This window comes from Quercus lobata, chromosome 12 (genome assembly GCF_001633185.2).
Source record: "Quercus lobata isolate SW786 chromosome 12, ValleyOak3.0 Primary Assembly, whole genome shotgun sequence".
Lineage (NCBI taxonomy): Eukaryota > Viridiplantae > Streptophyta > Magnoliopsida > Fagales > Fagaceae > Quercus > Quercus lobata.
The window spans coordinates 20143821-20160579 of record NC_044915.1 but is presented as its reverse complement, the minus strand read 5'-3'; the positions used below and the strand labels follow the sequence as shown (position 1 = coordinate 20160579).

Genomic DNA, 16759 nt, shown 5'->3' with positions numbered 1-16759 from the left:
AAAGTGCAGTTGACCACTTTTAAAGCTGGGTTGAAATCAAAGGATTTCGTGGTCGCACAAGCGAAAAGTCCCCCCAAGTCAATGGCAGAGATGTTATTGAAGGCATAAAAGTACATGAACGCTGAGAACGCTTTGACTGCGATCGAGCACAAAGGCTCACAAAGGAGGAACACTCGAGACAAACAAAAGTGCAAAAAAAGAGAAAGAAACTCCCCCTCATCCAGCAGAGACTTTGTCAAAAGAAAAGATGACAAGCCCTTGAAAACGGTAAAATTTACTCCTTTAGTCATGCCTGTTAACAAAATATTGATGCCAATCAAAGATGACCATGAACTTAAGTGGCCAAGACCACTGAACTCTTCACTTGATGTATGTGACAAAAGGAAGTATTGCCGGTTTCCACAAAGATCATGGTCCCTACACAGAGGATTGTAGGGATCTGAAGGAACAGATAGAAGAATTGATCAGGAAAGGAAAATTGTAGAGGTTCGTAAAGAAGGACGGGCCGGGGCAGACGACGCAAAATGTTCAGACAAAGTCAAGTGAGGAGCCTAGGAGTGAGGATCGTCTGAAAGACCATCCAGGGGATACTATAGGAGAAATAAGGATGATCAACGGAGGGCCCACAACAAGAGCATCGTTCAAGTCCCTAAAGAAAGCACAACAAAGAAAAGTGAACAGCGTTCATGCAATGCGTCAGTCCAAACACCAACAAAGGGAGAGCTCATGTATGGCTTTTTCGGAAAAAGATGCGCGGGGAATAAAGCAACCTCATGAAGACCCTTTGGTTATCATGCTCATGATAGAAGGTTTCAACATCAGGAGAATCTTGGTAGATAATAGGAGCTCAGCAGACATCATCAACCTCTCCGCTTTCCAGCAGCTGAAGGTAGACCCGAAGAGATTTAATCTGTTCGAATCTCCCCTTGTCAGTTTCAACGGAGATAAGGTGTACCTGAGGGGAATAGTAACATTGACGGTCACGATCGGCTCATACCCTTTCCAGGTAACTAATCAGCATACTTTCTTGGTAATGGATTCACCATCATCCTACAATATTATTATAGGGAGGCCCACTCTCAATCGTTGGAAAGTGACCACATCCACATATTGCTTGAAGGTGAAGTTCCCTACAGAACAGGGAATTGGAGAGATAAGGGGAGACCAAGTGTTAGCACAAGAATGCTACCAAGCGGTACTGTCATCAAAGGAAAACCATACATGGGTGATCAAAGAGAGGACCCCAGAAGTCATGGAAGCCCTAGAAACGATTGAGTTGGTGGAAGGAGACCCCACAAAGACCACCCAGGTAGGGTCGAACCTGGACCCCTGGACGAAGAAAGAAATCATAAGTTTTTTAAAAGACAACCTAGACGTGTTCGCATGGAGCCATGAGGACATGCCTGGCATACCAGCAAGCACCATCCAGAATCGCCTGAAGGTAGACCCTGAAAGAAAACCAATCTAGCAGAGAAGGAGAGTCTGCACCCCTAAACGAAATAGGGAAATTATGGTCGAGGTTGACAAGTTGCTCGTTGCTAACTTCATCAGGGAGGTTTATCATCCAGAATGGCTGGCCAACATCGTCATAGTCAAAAAGGCAAACGGAAAATGGATGACATGCATCGATTTCACAAATATGAATGGGGCCTACCCGAAAGACAGCTTCCCTTTACCTAGAATTAACCAGTTCGTAGATTCAAGGCAGGACACAAGCTCCTCACCTTCATGGATGCTTTCTCCGAGTACAACTAAATACAAATGGCCGAAAAATATCAAGAGAAGATTGCTTTCATTACCAGCCAGGGGCTCTATTGTTATTGAGTTATGCCCTTCAAGTTGAAAAACGTAGGGGTAATATACCAGAGGCTGGTAAACCAGATGCTCAGTAAACAAATTTGGAGGAACGCAGAAGTGTATGTGGACAACATGCTCATCAAAAGCAGAGAAGAGGAAAGTCATCTAGACGAGCTCAAGGAAATGTTCGACACGCTCAGGCGGTATAGCATGAAGCTGAATCCGACCAAGTGCGCATTTGGGGTCTCCTCAAGAAAATTCCTCAGCTTCATGGTGTTGCAAAGATGAATAGAGGCAAATCCAGAGAAGATAAGAGCCATTCTTGAGATTTCTTCCCCAAAAATGATCAAAGAGGTACAGTCACTCACAAAAAGGGTGGCAGCCCTCAACAGGTTCGTTTCTAAAGAGACAGACAAATGCCTTCCTTTCTTCAAAACTTTGAAACAGGCTTTCATTTGGACGGATGAGTGTGAGGTAGCATTCCAAGAACTAATGCGATACTTGAGCAATCCCCCGCTCCTGAATCTGTCCAAAGAAGGCAAGGACTTGTTCTTGTACTTGGCAGTATCCACAACCGCGGTGAGCGCGGCCTTAATTAAGGAAGAACAGAGGAAAGCCTAGTGTATTACATTAGCCAAGCTTTCCAAGGAGTTGAAGCCAGGTACCCGCGCATGGAGAAAATCATGTTCGCCCTGATGGTGGCCTCCTGGAAGCTTCGTCTGTACTTTCAGGCAAACCCAACCATAGTAATGACAGACCAGCCCATCAAGAAAGCCATGAACAAACCTGAAGCCATAGGACAGATGATAGAATGGGCCATTAAGCTTAGTCAGTTTGACATAAAGTATTGACCTAGGACAGCAATAAAAGTCCGAGCACTGGCAGATTTCATAGCAGAGTTCACCACACCCAAACACGAAGACAGCCAAGAAGAACCAAGTCTCTGGACGATCCATACAGATGGATTGTCAACACAGAAGAGATGAGGAGTGGGCATCATCATCACTACTCCGGAGACACCTTGAAGTACGAAGTCCAACTCCAATTTCCTATGACCAACAATGAAGCTGAGTACGAGGCCATACTAACAGGACTAAGGGTTGCCAAGGCACTTAGGGCCAAGATTGCCTTGCTGAGAAGCGATTCACAGCTCGTTATAGGGCAAGTCAATGGAGAGTTCAAAGCAAAGGAATCGAGGATGCAGAGGTATCTAAAATTAACAAATCAGTTGATTAGCAAATTTGATCGGGTAAGTTTTGCTTGAATCCCACGAGATCAAAATGCAGAAGCTGACGAAGTGGCCAAAAGCGTGTCATCCGACAATCAGGTAAAGTTGGTTGATTGGAAGTTGGAAGAACGGAATTCCCCCAGCATCGAAGAATTTCAAACCTTCCCGGTGCACACTCACGCTGGCTGGACGAGCCCAATTCTGTCCTACCTCAAAGATGGATGACTACCACCCAATCCAGACGAAGCCAGGAAGATCAAGAAATGAGCTGCCAGATTCACCGTGCTGAATGACAAGCTCTACAAAAGAGGCTTCTTTCAACCCTACTTAAGGTGTGTCGAAGAAAAGGAAGCCAAGTACATTCTGGAAGAAGTTCATGAGGGCATCTGTGGTGATCATATGGGAGCAAAGTCCCTGGTAAGGAAGATCATGAGGGCAGGCTATTTTTGGCCTACAATGCTGCAAGAAGCAACAGAGTTTGTTAGAAAGTGTGACAGCTGCCAAAGGTATGGAAACATCTAGCGAGTTTCAGGAGAAAAGATGACAACTATCACCTCGCCTTGGCCATTTACGTAGTGGGGAATCAACATCATAGGGCCTCTACCACAAGGTAAAAAGCAAGTGAAGTTCCTACTCGTTGCAATCAACTACTTCACGAAGTGGGTGGAGGCAGAAGCACTAGCCACAATCACGGAAGCGAAGATACGAAATTTTTTATGGAAGAACATTGTGTGCAGGTTCGGAATACCTCGGACGATCATCTCAGATAATGATCGTCAGTTCGACAGCTAGGGATTTCGTTCGTTCTACTCAAACCTCAGCATTAGAAACAAGTACTCCTCACCAGGACATCCTCAAGCCAACGGACAGACAAAAGTCACGAATCGAACATTGATGAAAATCATCAAGGCTGGATTAGTGGGGGCAAAAGGAGCATGGCCCGAGGAATTATCAAGTGTTTTATGGACTTATCGAACCACAGCAAGAACCCCAACAGGAGAAACACCTTTCAACCTCATGTATGGCACAGAAGCAGTCATCCCCATCGAAATAGGACTCACCAGCCTAAGGAAAGAGTTCTTCAGTGAAGACAGCAACAACGACCAATTAAAGCTGAACTTGGACTGCTTAGACGAAATCAGAGACCAAGCTTCTCAAAGAATGGCCAAGTACCAGTAGAAGATGACCGAGTACTACAACCAAAAGGTGAAGCTTAAGAGAGTTAGCATCAGAGATCTCGTCCTATAGAAAGTGACACCACAAAAAAAGACCCAGCTCAAGGCAAGTTAGGGCCAACATGGGAGGGCCCGTATCGAGTCATCCACTACTCTCAACGAGGAAGTTATCACCTAGAAGATCTAGACTAGAACAAGTTGCCTTATCCATGGAATGTTAAACACCTAAAAAGGTATTACAAATAGGAACTATAGCTCATTTGTAAGCGATTGATTATGTTTTATGATTTTTGAAGCAGATTAATAAACGTATTATTCAGTGCCTAACATACTTTGTCAATCCTTCTCCCCTCGTCCTTTACGAGCTCTTCTAACCAACTCCTTGACTGAATGCAAACCACTTAATGAAGTTAAAATGATAAAATTCCTTAAATGGATGTAAGTCATTTTAATCAAAACAAAAACGATAAGATTCCTTGGGTGGATGTACATCGTTCCAACAAAGTTAAAATGATAAGATTTCTTAAATGGATGTAAATCATTTTAACAAGGCAAAGACGATCAGATTCCTTAAATGGATGTAAATCATCCAAATAAAGCTAAGACAATTAGATTTCTTAAATGGATGTAAAATCGTCCAAATAAAACTAAGACGATAAGATTCCTTGAATGGATGTACATCGTTCCAACGGAGTTAAAATGATAAAATTCCCTTGATGGATGAAAGCCATTCTTTAACAAGACAAAAATGACAAGATTCCATAAATAGGTGTAAGTCATTTCGACAAGGCAAAAATAAGATTCCTAGAAAGGACGTGGATCATTTTTGACGAAATAATCTAAAGTCGTTGGGTAAATTCCCCAACAACTAGACGACCCTGCCTGCCATTCAGTATAAACGAAATAGAATATAAACAAGCAATATTCAAAGGCAACATAAACACGATGAAATGTTAGTATGCAAAAGGAGTTCCAATTTAAGATCGTTCAAAAGCCTCAAAACATGCAAGGCACCCAAAAATACACAAAAATAAAAACAAGGAAAAAGCATGGCAACTAAACCATAGGAGCATCATTCCCTCCTTTGTCAGGCTCTAAAGGGTTCTCGTCAGTAGCTACAGCAACCTATGCAGCCTCGTCAGCCTCTATCGTCAATGGCCTCAAAGTCCAGATCCTCCAAGTTCTTTTCTGGACCATTCTTCACCAAATATCTTCTCAGCAGCTTGAAACCCTTATAATACCAACCGAACAGGATTGAATTATATTTATCCGTGAGTTGGAAGGTATGGACGGCCTTGGTAGCCACGGACTTCACTTTCTGGTTGGTTGCCAAGAGCTGCTTATCTTTTTGTGTCACTAATAGCTTCTCCACTTTCAACTCCTCAGACAAAGCTTTGATTTTTTTTCCTTGGATGCGTTATTGTTGTCCATCATAGCTATAAGGTCCTTCCTCAAATGAGAACCCTCGGCCTCCAGCGCCTCTGCCTTAGAGTTCGCTACCACTACCTTCTCCTCATTTATCAAATACTGAGAGGTGATATGCATCGTCTCCCCCAACACCTGGCAACCAAACCATACAATGATCAAAATTAACCAAGGCCACTAAAATGTATGGACGAACAATAAATGATGAATGGAGATTACCTAGACGAGCTTATGGACATGGTGGCTTACCATCTCGTGGGAAGGTACCCCAAAAATCTCCTTCATTTCCTCGGGCATCATGACCTCGTGGGCCCTCGCTAGAGCCATCCCTGCGTCAGCCCAGACACTGGCTCCAACCTTCTCCTTCCCCTTATCCCTTGTCCAGCACTTCTTCAGACAAAGGGTAACCTCCTCAATAGAAATAGCCAGGGAAGCAGCCTGACCTTCCTCTAGGACAAGAGTGGACAAACCTTTCTCGGCCACCTCCTTCTCCATGACCTTCACCCTCCACTAACCAATGCTAGAGAGTGGCTCGTTCTTCTTTGCCTTGATACGAGCATACAGCTCCTGGTTGAATTTGGTCATCATCTTTACAAAGAAAGAGCAAAAACTTAAAAATAAATAAATAAATAAATAAAAAGGAGAGGGAAAGGAAGGAAGAACAGTTTCATCCTAGACCAACTCACTTTTCTCTTCTCTCCGTATAGCACAAGGGAGACGTAGTGAGAAGGCTTCGGACCCAAGCAATGACGAGCTAAGATTCGAGGGTCAACCAACTCGTCAAAATCGTCAATAGTACTCACGTATTCAACAGTCGCTTGAATACACCCTTCAAATTTGCTCTCAAGTTCAAGATGCTTCTTAACTACAAAACAAGTAGAAATATTCATAAGGTCAAAATAGAAAATCAAAGCAAGTAACGAAATTAATATTTTCTCACGAGAGGTGAACGCACCAAGTTGAGGGGTCTCCTAACAACACAACAGCCTAGGGACATTCCCCCAAAAGTCGTCGAAAAGGGTCTCCCAACTGTCACTCAAAGCAAAAAAAATACCTAGATTTCCAGTATCAGAAGGACGAAGGAAGATCGACGATGAGCCGAGACCTTTTATCCCAGGGCACAAGCTCATAGTACCCAAATTCCTTAGATTCTTTTAGACGATAAAGATGGACGAACTCATTAAGCCTAATCATGTCCCCGTCAGCTATGATCGTCCAAATCACCATACAGCTTATAACAATTCTCCACGAATTCGGCATAAGCTTTCTTGGAGCAATGTTTAGATAATGGAGAAGTTCCATTATGAAGGGATGGACAGGGAATCTGAGACCACACAAGAAGGCCGCCTCATAGAAACACACCTCACCATAGGTGAAGGCACAAGATTTCTCACCTAACCTAGAGAGAAGAATCCTAGTCTCCTCAGGGAATTGGAACCTATCCCTAAATCTACCAAGGGTCTCCTCATTTAGGAAACAATCCTCTTTGAGGGTGTGAAATGATCAGGGTGGTTGTGAAATAGAAGGTTGGGAAGACACGAGTATAGAGGTGGTAGTGTCCGTCTCGACCCCAGTCATACTAGCACTAGACAATAGCCCCGTCTCCAAAACACTCGATCTAACCTTAGAACCCATTCTCTCCCTCCTCAAAACTTCCCGCACAATCCTAAACCAATCCAAGGATCAGTGCAACAAAGGATACAAGTCACCCAACACTAAGCCTAAGCTACTATCACCCAAGACAAAATCCCCAACCCGCGGACAATGGCCAATAGAAGAATCTAAGGATGCTCCCAAACGAGCAAAGAAGAATGCGACAGAGGGGGAAATACTCCTAATGTCGGAGTAATCAACCATTAAGCACAAGAAAAAGGAGGAAATAAGAATTTCTAAATGGGAAAAGGGAGCAAAAAAAGGGCGTACCTGAGAGAAAGGAGGAAACTGAAAATCAAAGGAGTAGGCGCGTAGCAGAAAGAAGAAAAGTGAAGAGGAAAGAGGAGAAGGTGAGGATGCTTAAAAGGCCACCTTGAAAAACAAAAAAGTGCAGGAAAATGAAGGGTCTCATCGGAACAAAAACCCATCAACTAACTAGAGCACGACGTGTGGCCACGACAAGCACCACGCCGCCACTATGCAATAAATGCGGTAAGGGTGGAACCCCAGGTGCCACAACCGCCAAAAAAAAAAAAAAACAAAACAAAACAAAACAAAAAAATTTACATATTCCTGAGATCGTCCCCAATTGGATGACCTCGAAATAAGGGGGCAACTAATAAGGCCGACATATTTCCCTCAGGTAAGACCCTTGTCCATAGTGATCATCACTGGACAAAGGGAGGACCATCAAGCCACAATAAATGGAGGGCCGTTACACATCAGTAATAAGTATTCCAACCGTTGGAAGAAATGGGATCCTCTCATTCAAACCACACAGAAGCACTACAGATACAACATTGATACCACCATTAAACACCTCCAATGGCTAGAAAGGAGACGCATGTATGTATAGGTGCCTCAGAAGCTTGGAGTTGGTATTGAATTTTTATCCCTGCTCTCTAATACTCATCACTTGATACATCAAGCATTCTTTCCTCTCTTAGTTATCTAACTTTATCATCGAAGGCTCGATGGCTGGCACCACATCGGTGACTTTCACCTCTTTCTCTTCCCACATTTTCCTTGTAGGTCTTTTGACGATCTTGAGCCATCCTCCTTTTGGAGGATCACTTTGACTGAAGATTTTGGCATCATCAACCGTGATAAACTGATAATTCATGTTTTACTAGCAATGTAGCTTAAAATTTTGATTCTTTTTTTAAAAAAATAAAAATAAAATTTACGTTTATCCTCTCTCTCTCTCTCTCTCTCTCTCGGGCGCGGGGGGGAGGTTGGGGAATAGCCATTGATCTACACAAAGATAGCACCTTTGTTATCTCATGAGCAATCCAAAACTATATATCTTCGTCAAGGGGACAATGGGACTGTCCTCCATGAGCATGTTCTACAGCACCAATTGGGGACTTGGATTTCAATTTTGTTGTCTACAAAGTCAGGGCCAAAACAAAGCCTAAACAAAAAATTTCAAGTTTGAAATTCAAACGATTGAAAAGAGTTTCACAAATTTAAATTTGTATTGATGAATAAATTAGTACAATTCTCTATATTTAATTCTAATATAATAGAATAATCTTCTAATTCAATCTCCTTGAAAGATTCTTTGATTCAAATACAATTTTATTTTGATAACCAAAGTGTCCTTCAATTTGATTGGAAAATGGATCAAAAGATCTTTAAAACAAAATTACGATGAATCTCTAACTTGAGTATTCTTTGAATGTTCTTCGTCTTTGAAGATTTGGAGTGGAATTTCTTTGAGGCTTTAGAGACTTGAATTTGATGAAGTTTCAATGAAATATAGTCTTTGGGGTTTATGGAGGCTTTGAAACTTGATTTCAATAGAACCCTGAGACTTGGAATGATGATTTTGATGAATTTTCTTCGAATGTTCTTTGTATTTAAAGGTTTGATGTAGAAGTTCTTTAGGGCTTTGGAGTTTGATCTAAAAGATTTTCAAAGGTTGAAATTCTTAAAGTTCTCAAAGGCTTTGGTTCTTGATTCCTGTGAAAATGCCAGGCATGGAGGGACGAATGTTCTCTGTATTCGAAAATTTTGATGTGGAATTTCTTTAGGGCTTCAAAGCTTGAATCCGACAAAGTTTCAAAGTTTGAAGTTTTTGAAGTTCTTTGGAGTTTAGCTAAAAGTCTTATTCTAGTAAAGTTTCAAGACTTTTGAATGTCTCTACTAGATTGAGAAAAGGCTTTATTTATTTTTATTTATTTATTTTTTTTTTTTTTGCTGAAAAGAAAAGCCTCTATTTATAGAAGTCTTGAGAAGGTTTAATGACATATGATTGGTGACTTTTCATAATTTAAATGGAGGGACTAAACCTTATTCTCCAAGGGAGATATAACATCATTTGATTATCCAAAGTGTCTTAATTTAAAAAAGATTGGTAATATATAATTAGACTGGTTATATTATTTTAAATTAAATATTAAAATGCCTCAATGTGTGATTGACTTTTGAATATTCTTTATAATTTTTATTCAAATAATACTTGGAAAATTTTCCTTGGTCTTTGAATAACAACGACACTTTGTAATTGGCTGTTTTGAACATACTACATTAGATTTAGTTGTATAACACGATGAATTGTAATTGGAAAAATATCTACACCGAGGTTGAAACAAACGTTCCAACAAAAATTGGACGACAATTCTGATGTCTTCATCATGACACCTTTGTTTTGCGGTGTGTGAGTGGCTGAATGGACAATGGTATGTAGACTGTAGTGTGGTGTTAGGTTGTGGTGTGTGTTAGTAAAGGGAAAGAGAAATGGGAAGACTGAATAGCACACAATTAAAAATAATAATAAAAAAAGTAATATTTCAATATAAAGGAAGAAAAAAATATTTAGTAGGATGTGTTACGCATTTGAAACTAACTAAAATATTTATTATAAAAAAAATAATAAAAAAATAAAAAACTTATTAAGTTAGGATTTGCACATTCTCAAAAAAAAAAAAAAAAAGTTAGGATTTGCTTAAAATTTTGACTAGGCCAAAATAAATGCTCTAATAGTATAGCAACATGAGAAGAGAGTGATCTGACGGAAATTACATAACACCATTCATAAAGCGTCTGACATAAATTGCTTTAATCACAATAACTATCAAGAGAAATAGTTTAATCTGTACTAAAAATGTCGGTTAAAAAAAATATTAGAGAATTTTTTAATATGGAAATTGAATTGCACTAAATTGAGTTGGCTTTCTTTTCACTCAATCGTTAAAGTCTCTTTTCATTGAATAAGAGATTTGAGGAAGCAAAATTTGTGTTATAATAATTGCAAGTTGCAACTAGCATAGTTGTCAAAACGTGAATCATATCGTGAATCAATTTTTGATTTTTTTTGTATCGTATATCAAATATCGTATCATATATCGTAAGATACACAAACACTTAATAAAATCTATAAAAAAATTATAGATATACATATATAAAGGGTATATATTCATTATAAATTTTGAATATATTCAGCTAATGAGTAATTTATTCATCACTTATGTAATAATATTTAACAAGCTAACTAAATAAATCAAACTAGCATGTGTTTATAAAATACGCATTCAAATTGCTTAAATTCAAAAGTTATAATATATTACAAATGACCCAAAAAATTAATTTATTTTATCATATTCATCATATTGGCTAATCAACCCCGTCTAACTCAATGCTATCATCACGTTTATTATTTTGCAAATTTATTTCTTTATCGTCATTAACATTTACTATCTTTTCTTGTTCTTTTTATTTTAATAATTAAAAAAAATTCTTCTTGGCATTCTAGTTTCTAGGACTTATAACAATAATGAAAAAAATAAAAAATAATTATATTTTCAATTAATATCTTATTCATAGTATAGAAAATAAATTTGTAAATATTAAAATAAAGTGTAAGTGTATACTATGTAGTCCAAATTTTGTAAAAGAAAGAAAGGGAAAGAAATTTATGAATATGTTATTTTATTAGGTTAAATTAAGTACCCTAATGATTTTATGTTTAAAACAAGTCTAACAACTTGTTAGATTCAAATAAAAGTACAAATTTTGTAAAGTTGTGATTTACAACTATATTTTATGTTGGCTTTATTCTATGACAAAAAGTGTTGTAATTGCTTTAAGGGATAATTACACATAACCCACCTGTGGTTTGGGCGAAAATCACTTTGCCTACCCGTGGTTTGAAAAGTATCACTTAACCCACCTGAGGTGTGTTTCCATCACTCTCCGTAACCCACCTCGGTCTTTGCCGTTACAAAAACACCTTTTAACCCCAAAACAGAACATAACGCGAATCAAAACCCCCAAAACTCAAACACTTTTCGAGAGAGACACCTAAGGTGCAATCAGGCTTGTTCTTTGTGGTTTGGAGCATGTGGAGAGGGAGAAAACACTTGTTCTGCATCATCGAACCTGGGCAAGGTATGTGTGATGTTTTTTCATCTGCATTCGGGTCTGTTCCTGATTTAGGGTTTCAGATTTTGTTCAAGTGTGAACTTACTGTGTGAAAGTCTAAATTTGTACTTCCCAGGAATCATGTTATGTTGAGATGTCTTCATCAAGTGGTAATTTCTCGGGTTCATGTGGACATATGTGCAATGAGCAAACTTGTGTTTTGAGAACAAGTTTGAGTTTGCACAATTTTGGGAGGAGGTTCTTGGGTTGTAGCCATTATAAGGTTGGTCCTAAGTGTCCTTTCTTTGTTTGGATTGATAACCCAACCTGTCCTCGTGGGAATGAAACTGCACCTTTGGCTCTAGAGAAGATGTCTAGGCTTCAGACTGCTCTCCAACTTGCAAATGAGAGGGAAAGGACAGCTCTGGAAACGGTAGAAGAAGCTAGGCAAATGGCAGAAAAGGCTCTTGAAGAGGAAGCCAAAGCCAAGGAGAGGGAGAGAAAGGCTCGAGCTGTCTGTGCAAAAGTTAAGGAAAAAACCATTCTTGCTGAAGAGAAGCAAAGAATGTGGAAGTCTACATGCATTTTGTCATGAATCTTTTTTGTTATTGTTATGTTGTTGTGTTTTGGCTCAATTGAGTTCTCTGGAGTGAAGAGACCTAGATTGTTGCCCCTGAAGTAGTTAATTGGTTAGTAGAGATAGTTATGGCAATGGTGTTAATGAATTTGCATTGTAATAGCACTAGCCTACTGATGTAATGTTTTGATGTGTCAATGAATGAAGAATTGGTCAATTCTTGAGTATTTTGTGCATATCCTAACAACCATTCAATGGAAGAAGTAATGGTCAATTATCAATTTGGCTGTGCATACCATAACAACCATTCCACAATAAAAACTTTCATACACTGTATTAGAAAAATATACTTGGACATAATTTGTAGTAGCAATAAATAAACTTTCATATAATTTGGCTGTGCATATCATAACAACCATTCCACAATAAACACTTCCCATACACTCTATTAGAAAAATATACTTGGACACAATTTGTAGTAGCAATAAATAAACTTCCATATAATCTAGTTTGGACAAATATTGTTCCATACAAACTGTAATATCACAACTTCCATATAACAACCTGGAGTGTATTGTACCTTAATTACAAAAAAGCACATTCCAAGGCCAGCAGTGATTGTTTTTTTACACTAATTAGTAATTACAAAAAAGCACATTCCAAGGCCAGCAGTGACTGTTTTTTACACTAATTGATAATTACAAAAGGCCAACAGTAGTCTTCACAAAAAAAAAAAACCAAAAAGGCCCACATGTTCCCACTAGCTTTACTCCCAATGCTGGCATGCGTACCCACTAGCTTCATTCATTTCTTGCCTTTACTCTTTCCTCTTTCCACCCACTGGATTCATTTTTGGTGGCCTTTGTGCAGCAAGCTGTCCTCTAGTCCTCACACCACCAGTGCTCCCACTTGCATGTGAAGGCTACAAAATAAAAAATAGATCCACTTGTTAAAAAATATCCCAAGCTACACAACCATCCAGGACTAAGTTACCTGTGAAGACCTTGGTAAGGTATCCCAGGTCTCCCTAGGTGTGTGAAACTCTGGTTGTGAGGAAGAGAACCATCCTGCTCTCTTGTGAGATGGCCTAGGTTGATTTCCTTGCTGTGAGGATGAAGGCTGAGTGGCAGACATCATGTTGTAGGTCTGGGTAGGCTGCTGGGATGGTGGCTGAGGTGCAGGCTGAGGTGCAGATCTAGGTGCAGGCACCCCTTCCCTTGCCTGCAACAAAACCCAGTTTCAATACAGTGTGTATTGTAAGTTTAAAAACCCAGTTTTTTTGTTTTTTTGTAGGTCTGTAAGTTCTATACAGTGTCTATTCAATACAGTGTTTTTTTCCATTTACTTACAGCTTTTTCTCTTTGAAGTCTCTGTCTCCTCTGCCATGGTGTCTCCCCAGTGATGCCAGCCTTGCACCCTCTTGAGTTATGCCCTTCCTTTTTGCATTTCCCACATCTTACAGGTCTGTTCTGTCTACTTGCTTTGTAAGGGTTCCTAGGCTCATCAGAAGCCCTCTTTCTTTGCTTGGGTGGTCTGCCTGGTGGTTTGTATATGTGAGGTGCCAGGGGAGCAGGCTGTCCAGTCTCAGCCCATTCTGACTGGCCAGGCATGGGAGGAAGTACCTCCTTGTATATCTCCATGTAAGTTTCTTTGAAGTAGCATGGGTGGGTATAGTCTTCTGGTGTCTCAATGTTTGTATAAATGGCTGTTATGGCATGTTTGCAGGGAATGCCATTTAAATCCCAAGACCTACAGCTACATGTCTTCTTCACCAAATCAACTACATGCCTCTCATACTGACTGCCTACCTCATAAAGGAAACTACCAGCTGGGGTAGCACTAAATGCCTTACTTTCAACCTTCAATTTCTCCAACCTATCTTGTATGCTTGGACACAACTTTCCAGCATACTTCTGTATCCCTTCCCTTTTTGTGTAAAGCCTAGTCATAAGTCTAACCCTAATCCACTCCAACATTGCCAAGATAGGCTTGTCCCTAGACTTCAATATCATTGCATTAAAAGACTCACTCAAATTATTTACCAAACAATCTGTTAAGGCCCTAGGAGTGAAGTGTGACCTTGTCCACTGTGCAGGTGCAATGTTTGCAAGATACTCATATGCCTTTTCATCCAAATCCCTTATGTACTGCATGCATCTCTCAAACTCCCTTACTGTTGTGGCAGCAGCACACCTCCACAATGCATCCTTCAGCTCCAATCCCTTGTGATCAACTTTGAAATTGTTGTAGATGTGTTTCACACAGTATCTATGCTCCACGGTAGGGAATAGTGTCTCTATTGCAGGTATAAGCCCCTGTAAATAAGCAAACAAACAAACAAAACAAGTTAGTTCAGCAAACAAAGTCAACTATTCAAGTGTAACTGAACAAAACAAAACTTGCATACCTTTTGCCTATCAGAAATGAAGACCAACTGAAGCTCTTCTAGCCTCCCTATATCATTAGTAAAAATTTCCAAAAACCATATCCAAGACTCCCTGGTTTCTTGTTCCACAACAGCCATGGCTACTGGAAAAATGTTGTCATTTGCATCCTTGGCAGTGGCAGATAAGATTTGCCCACCAAATCTGTGCTTTATGTGACAACCATCTAAACCTATAAATGGCCTGCATCCACCTAAAAATCCTACCTTCTGAGCATTGAACCTAACATACATCCTCTTAAATTTTGGCTGGGAAGTCTCCTCAGCCATTTCTGTCTGCAGTATAACCCTACTCCCCTTATCTACAATGGTTATCATTTGTGCATAGTCCCTAAGGACACAATATTGCAGTTGCTCATCTCCATTTATCAAATCCTTTGCCTTTCTCTTTGACCTATACACTTGGTTTACACTTAGGTCAATAGATAAATTTTGCATCACATGGTTGTGTACACCACTCACCTCCCAATTTGGATTTTTGCTAAAATCCTCAATGAACCTCTTAGCAACATAAGCTGATGTTGCTTGGCTGTTTTTGAAAGACTTGGGACAAGTACAGTCATCAATCAAGGTCTTAATTTGAAATGTTAGCTTCCCACTTATTTGAGATGCATAACATCTCCACCCACACCCATTCTTGCAGTGAACTGATATCTTGGTCTTCTCATTAAGCTTAAATTTGATGTCAATAGGTTTTTTGATTGCATACTCCCTCAAAGCAGCTCTGAACACCTTTGCATTAGGGAACTTCATCTCCTTCAGTACAACATTTCTCATGTCACTCTTAACATTAAACTCTACTTGCTCAGGTACATGCTCATCATCAGACCCATCCATGCTTACCAGGTCACCCTCAAGGGCTGGCTCAGCCCACTCAGGGTCTGTGTGGGGTGCATTGCTTGATTCTAGGTTTGTATTGGGAGCAGAACCTTGTGGAGCTGAGTTTTGAGCAGCAAATACATCATCACCAAAGCCATCCCCCTCTAGGCCTTCATTTAGCCAATTATCATCATCATCATCATCATCTCCTTCAACATTCTGTTCTTCATCTCTTGCATCAATGTCAACATCCTCAACATCTTCTTCATCATCACTCTCATCATTATTCTCATCATCATTCTCATCATCATCATCATTCTCATCATCTTCATCATCATCACTATCCAATTCTATTTCAACCCTTGCTGCATCACCACTTACATCACCACCTGCATGACCACCTACACCATCTGCCACTCCTCCTGCATCACCACCTACACCACCATCTGCCACTCCCCCTGCATCAGGATACTCAACTGTCAATGGCTCTACATCTATGTCAGTATAGATTATGATTTTTTCAGCATACCATGCCTTATGAAGGTTAGTCATGTTTACGACATCTGTATCTGTTTCTATGTCTCTTAAATCATGCTGTAGATCACCATCAGGAATTAAATACTTATATCTACTGTGTTCCTTAGGAGCACCAACTAGATGGCATAAATCCCGAATTTCAAAGTAACTCAACTTGTCAGGGTCAATCTCTGTCAGTAAACGTACAGACCCACCCACATATTGTATGGTTAGCTCCTCCACAAAACATCCCCCAACATGAATTTCAAGGTCAAATGTGAAGTCATCCATCTGCAATTAAAATAAGTATTTTGTTTACACACACTGACATGCAGAAAGTGACAAGAAGCCAAAAGAGACAACAAGCCAACAAATTGACAACAACACACGGACAAAGGACCACATAAAGCACATGCAAAACCAGATTCCCAACAAATTCATAAGGACCACACTACTCACACTTCACAAACAAGTGTAATCATTGACAAATAAACTTGATTCCTTCAGGTATATACATTATAGAAACAACCATAGCAAAATGCATATCCTAAGCGATTCTACACATAAATAGTAAAATGCTAATTTAACATACAAAAAAAATTTTACTGTGTAGATGAACAGCAAAACCTAACTACGTGGGTGGGTCACCATAAAAAAATGACATCAAGAACCCAAATGCAGATGAAAAAACATCACACATACCTTGCCCAGGTTCGATGATGCAAAACAAGTGTTTTCTCCCTCTCCACACGCTCAAAACC

The 16759-nt window shown here is 39.8% G+C and overlaps 1 protein-coding gene across 1 annotated transcript; it reads right to left on the bottom strand.

The window, feature by feature from the left end:
• Positions 1-13037: 13037 nt before the first annotated feature.
• LOC115970366 lies at positions 13038-16289 on the bottom strand. Its single transcript, XM_031090006.1, has 5 exons — positions 15864-16289; positions 14628-15758; positions 13570-14535; positions 13214-13441; positions 13038-13142 (listed from the first exon to the last, which is right to left on the bottom strand). Exons 1-5 carry the CDS (start codon positions 16287-16289, stop codon positions 13038-13040), a joined length of 2856 nt encoding a protein of 951 aa, XP_030945866.1.
• Between the last annotated feature and the right edge of the window lie 470 nt (positions 16290-16759).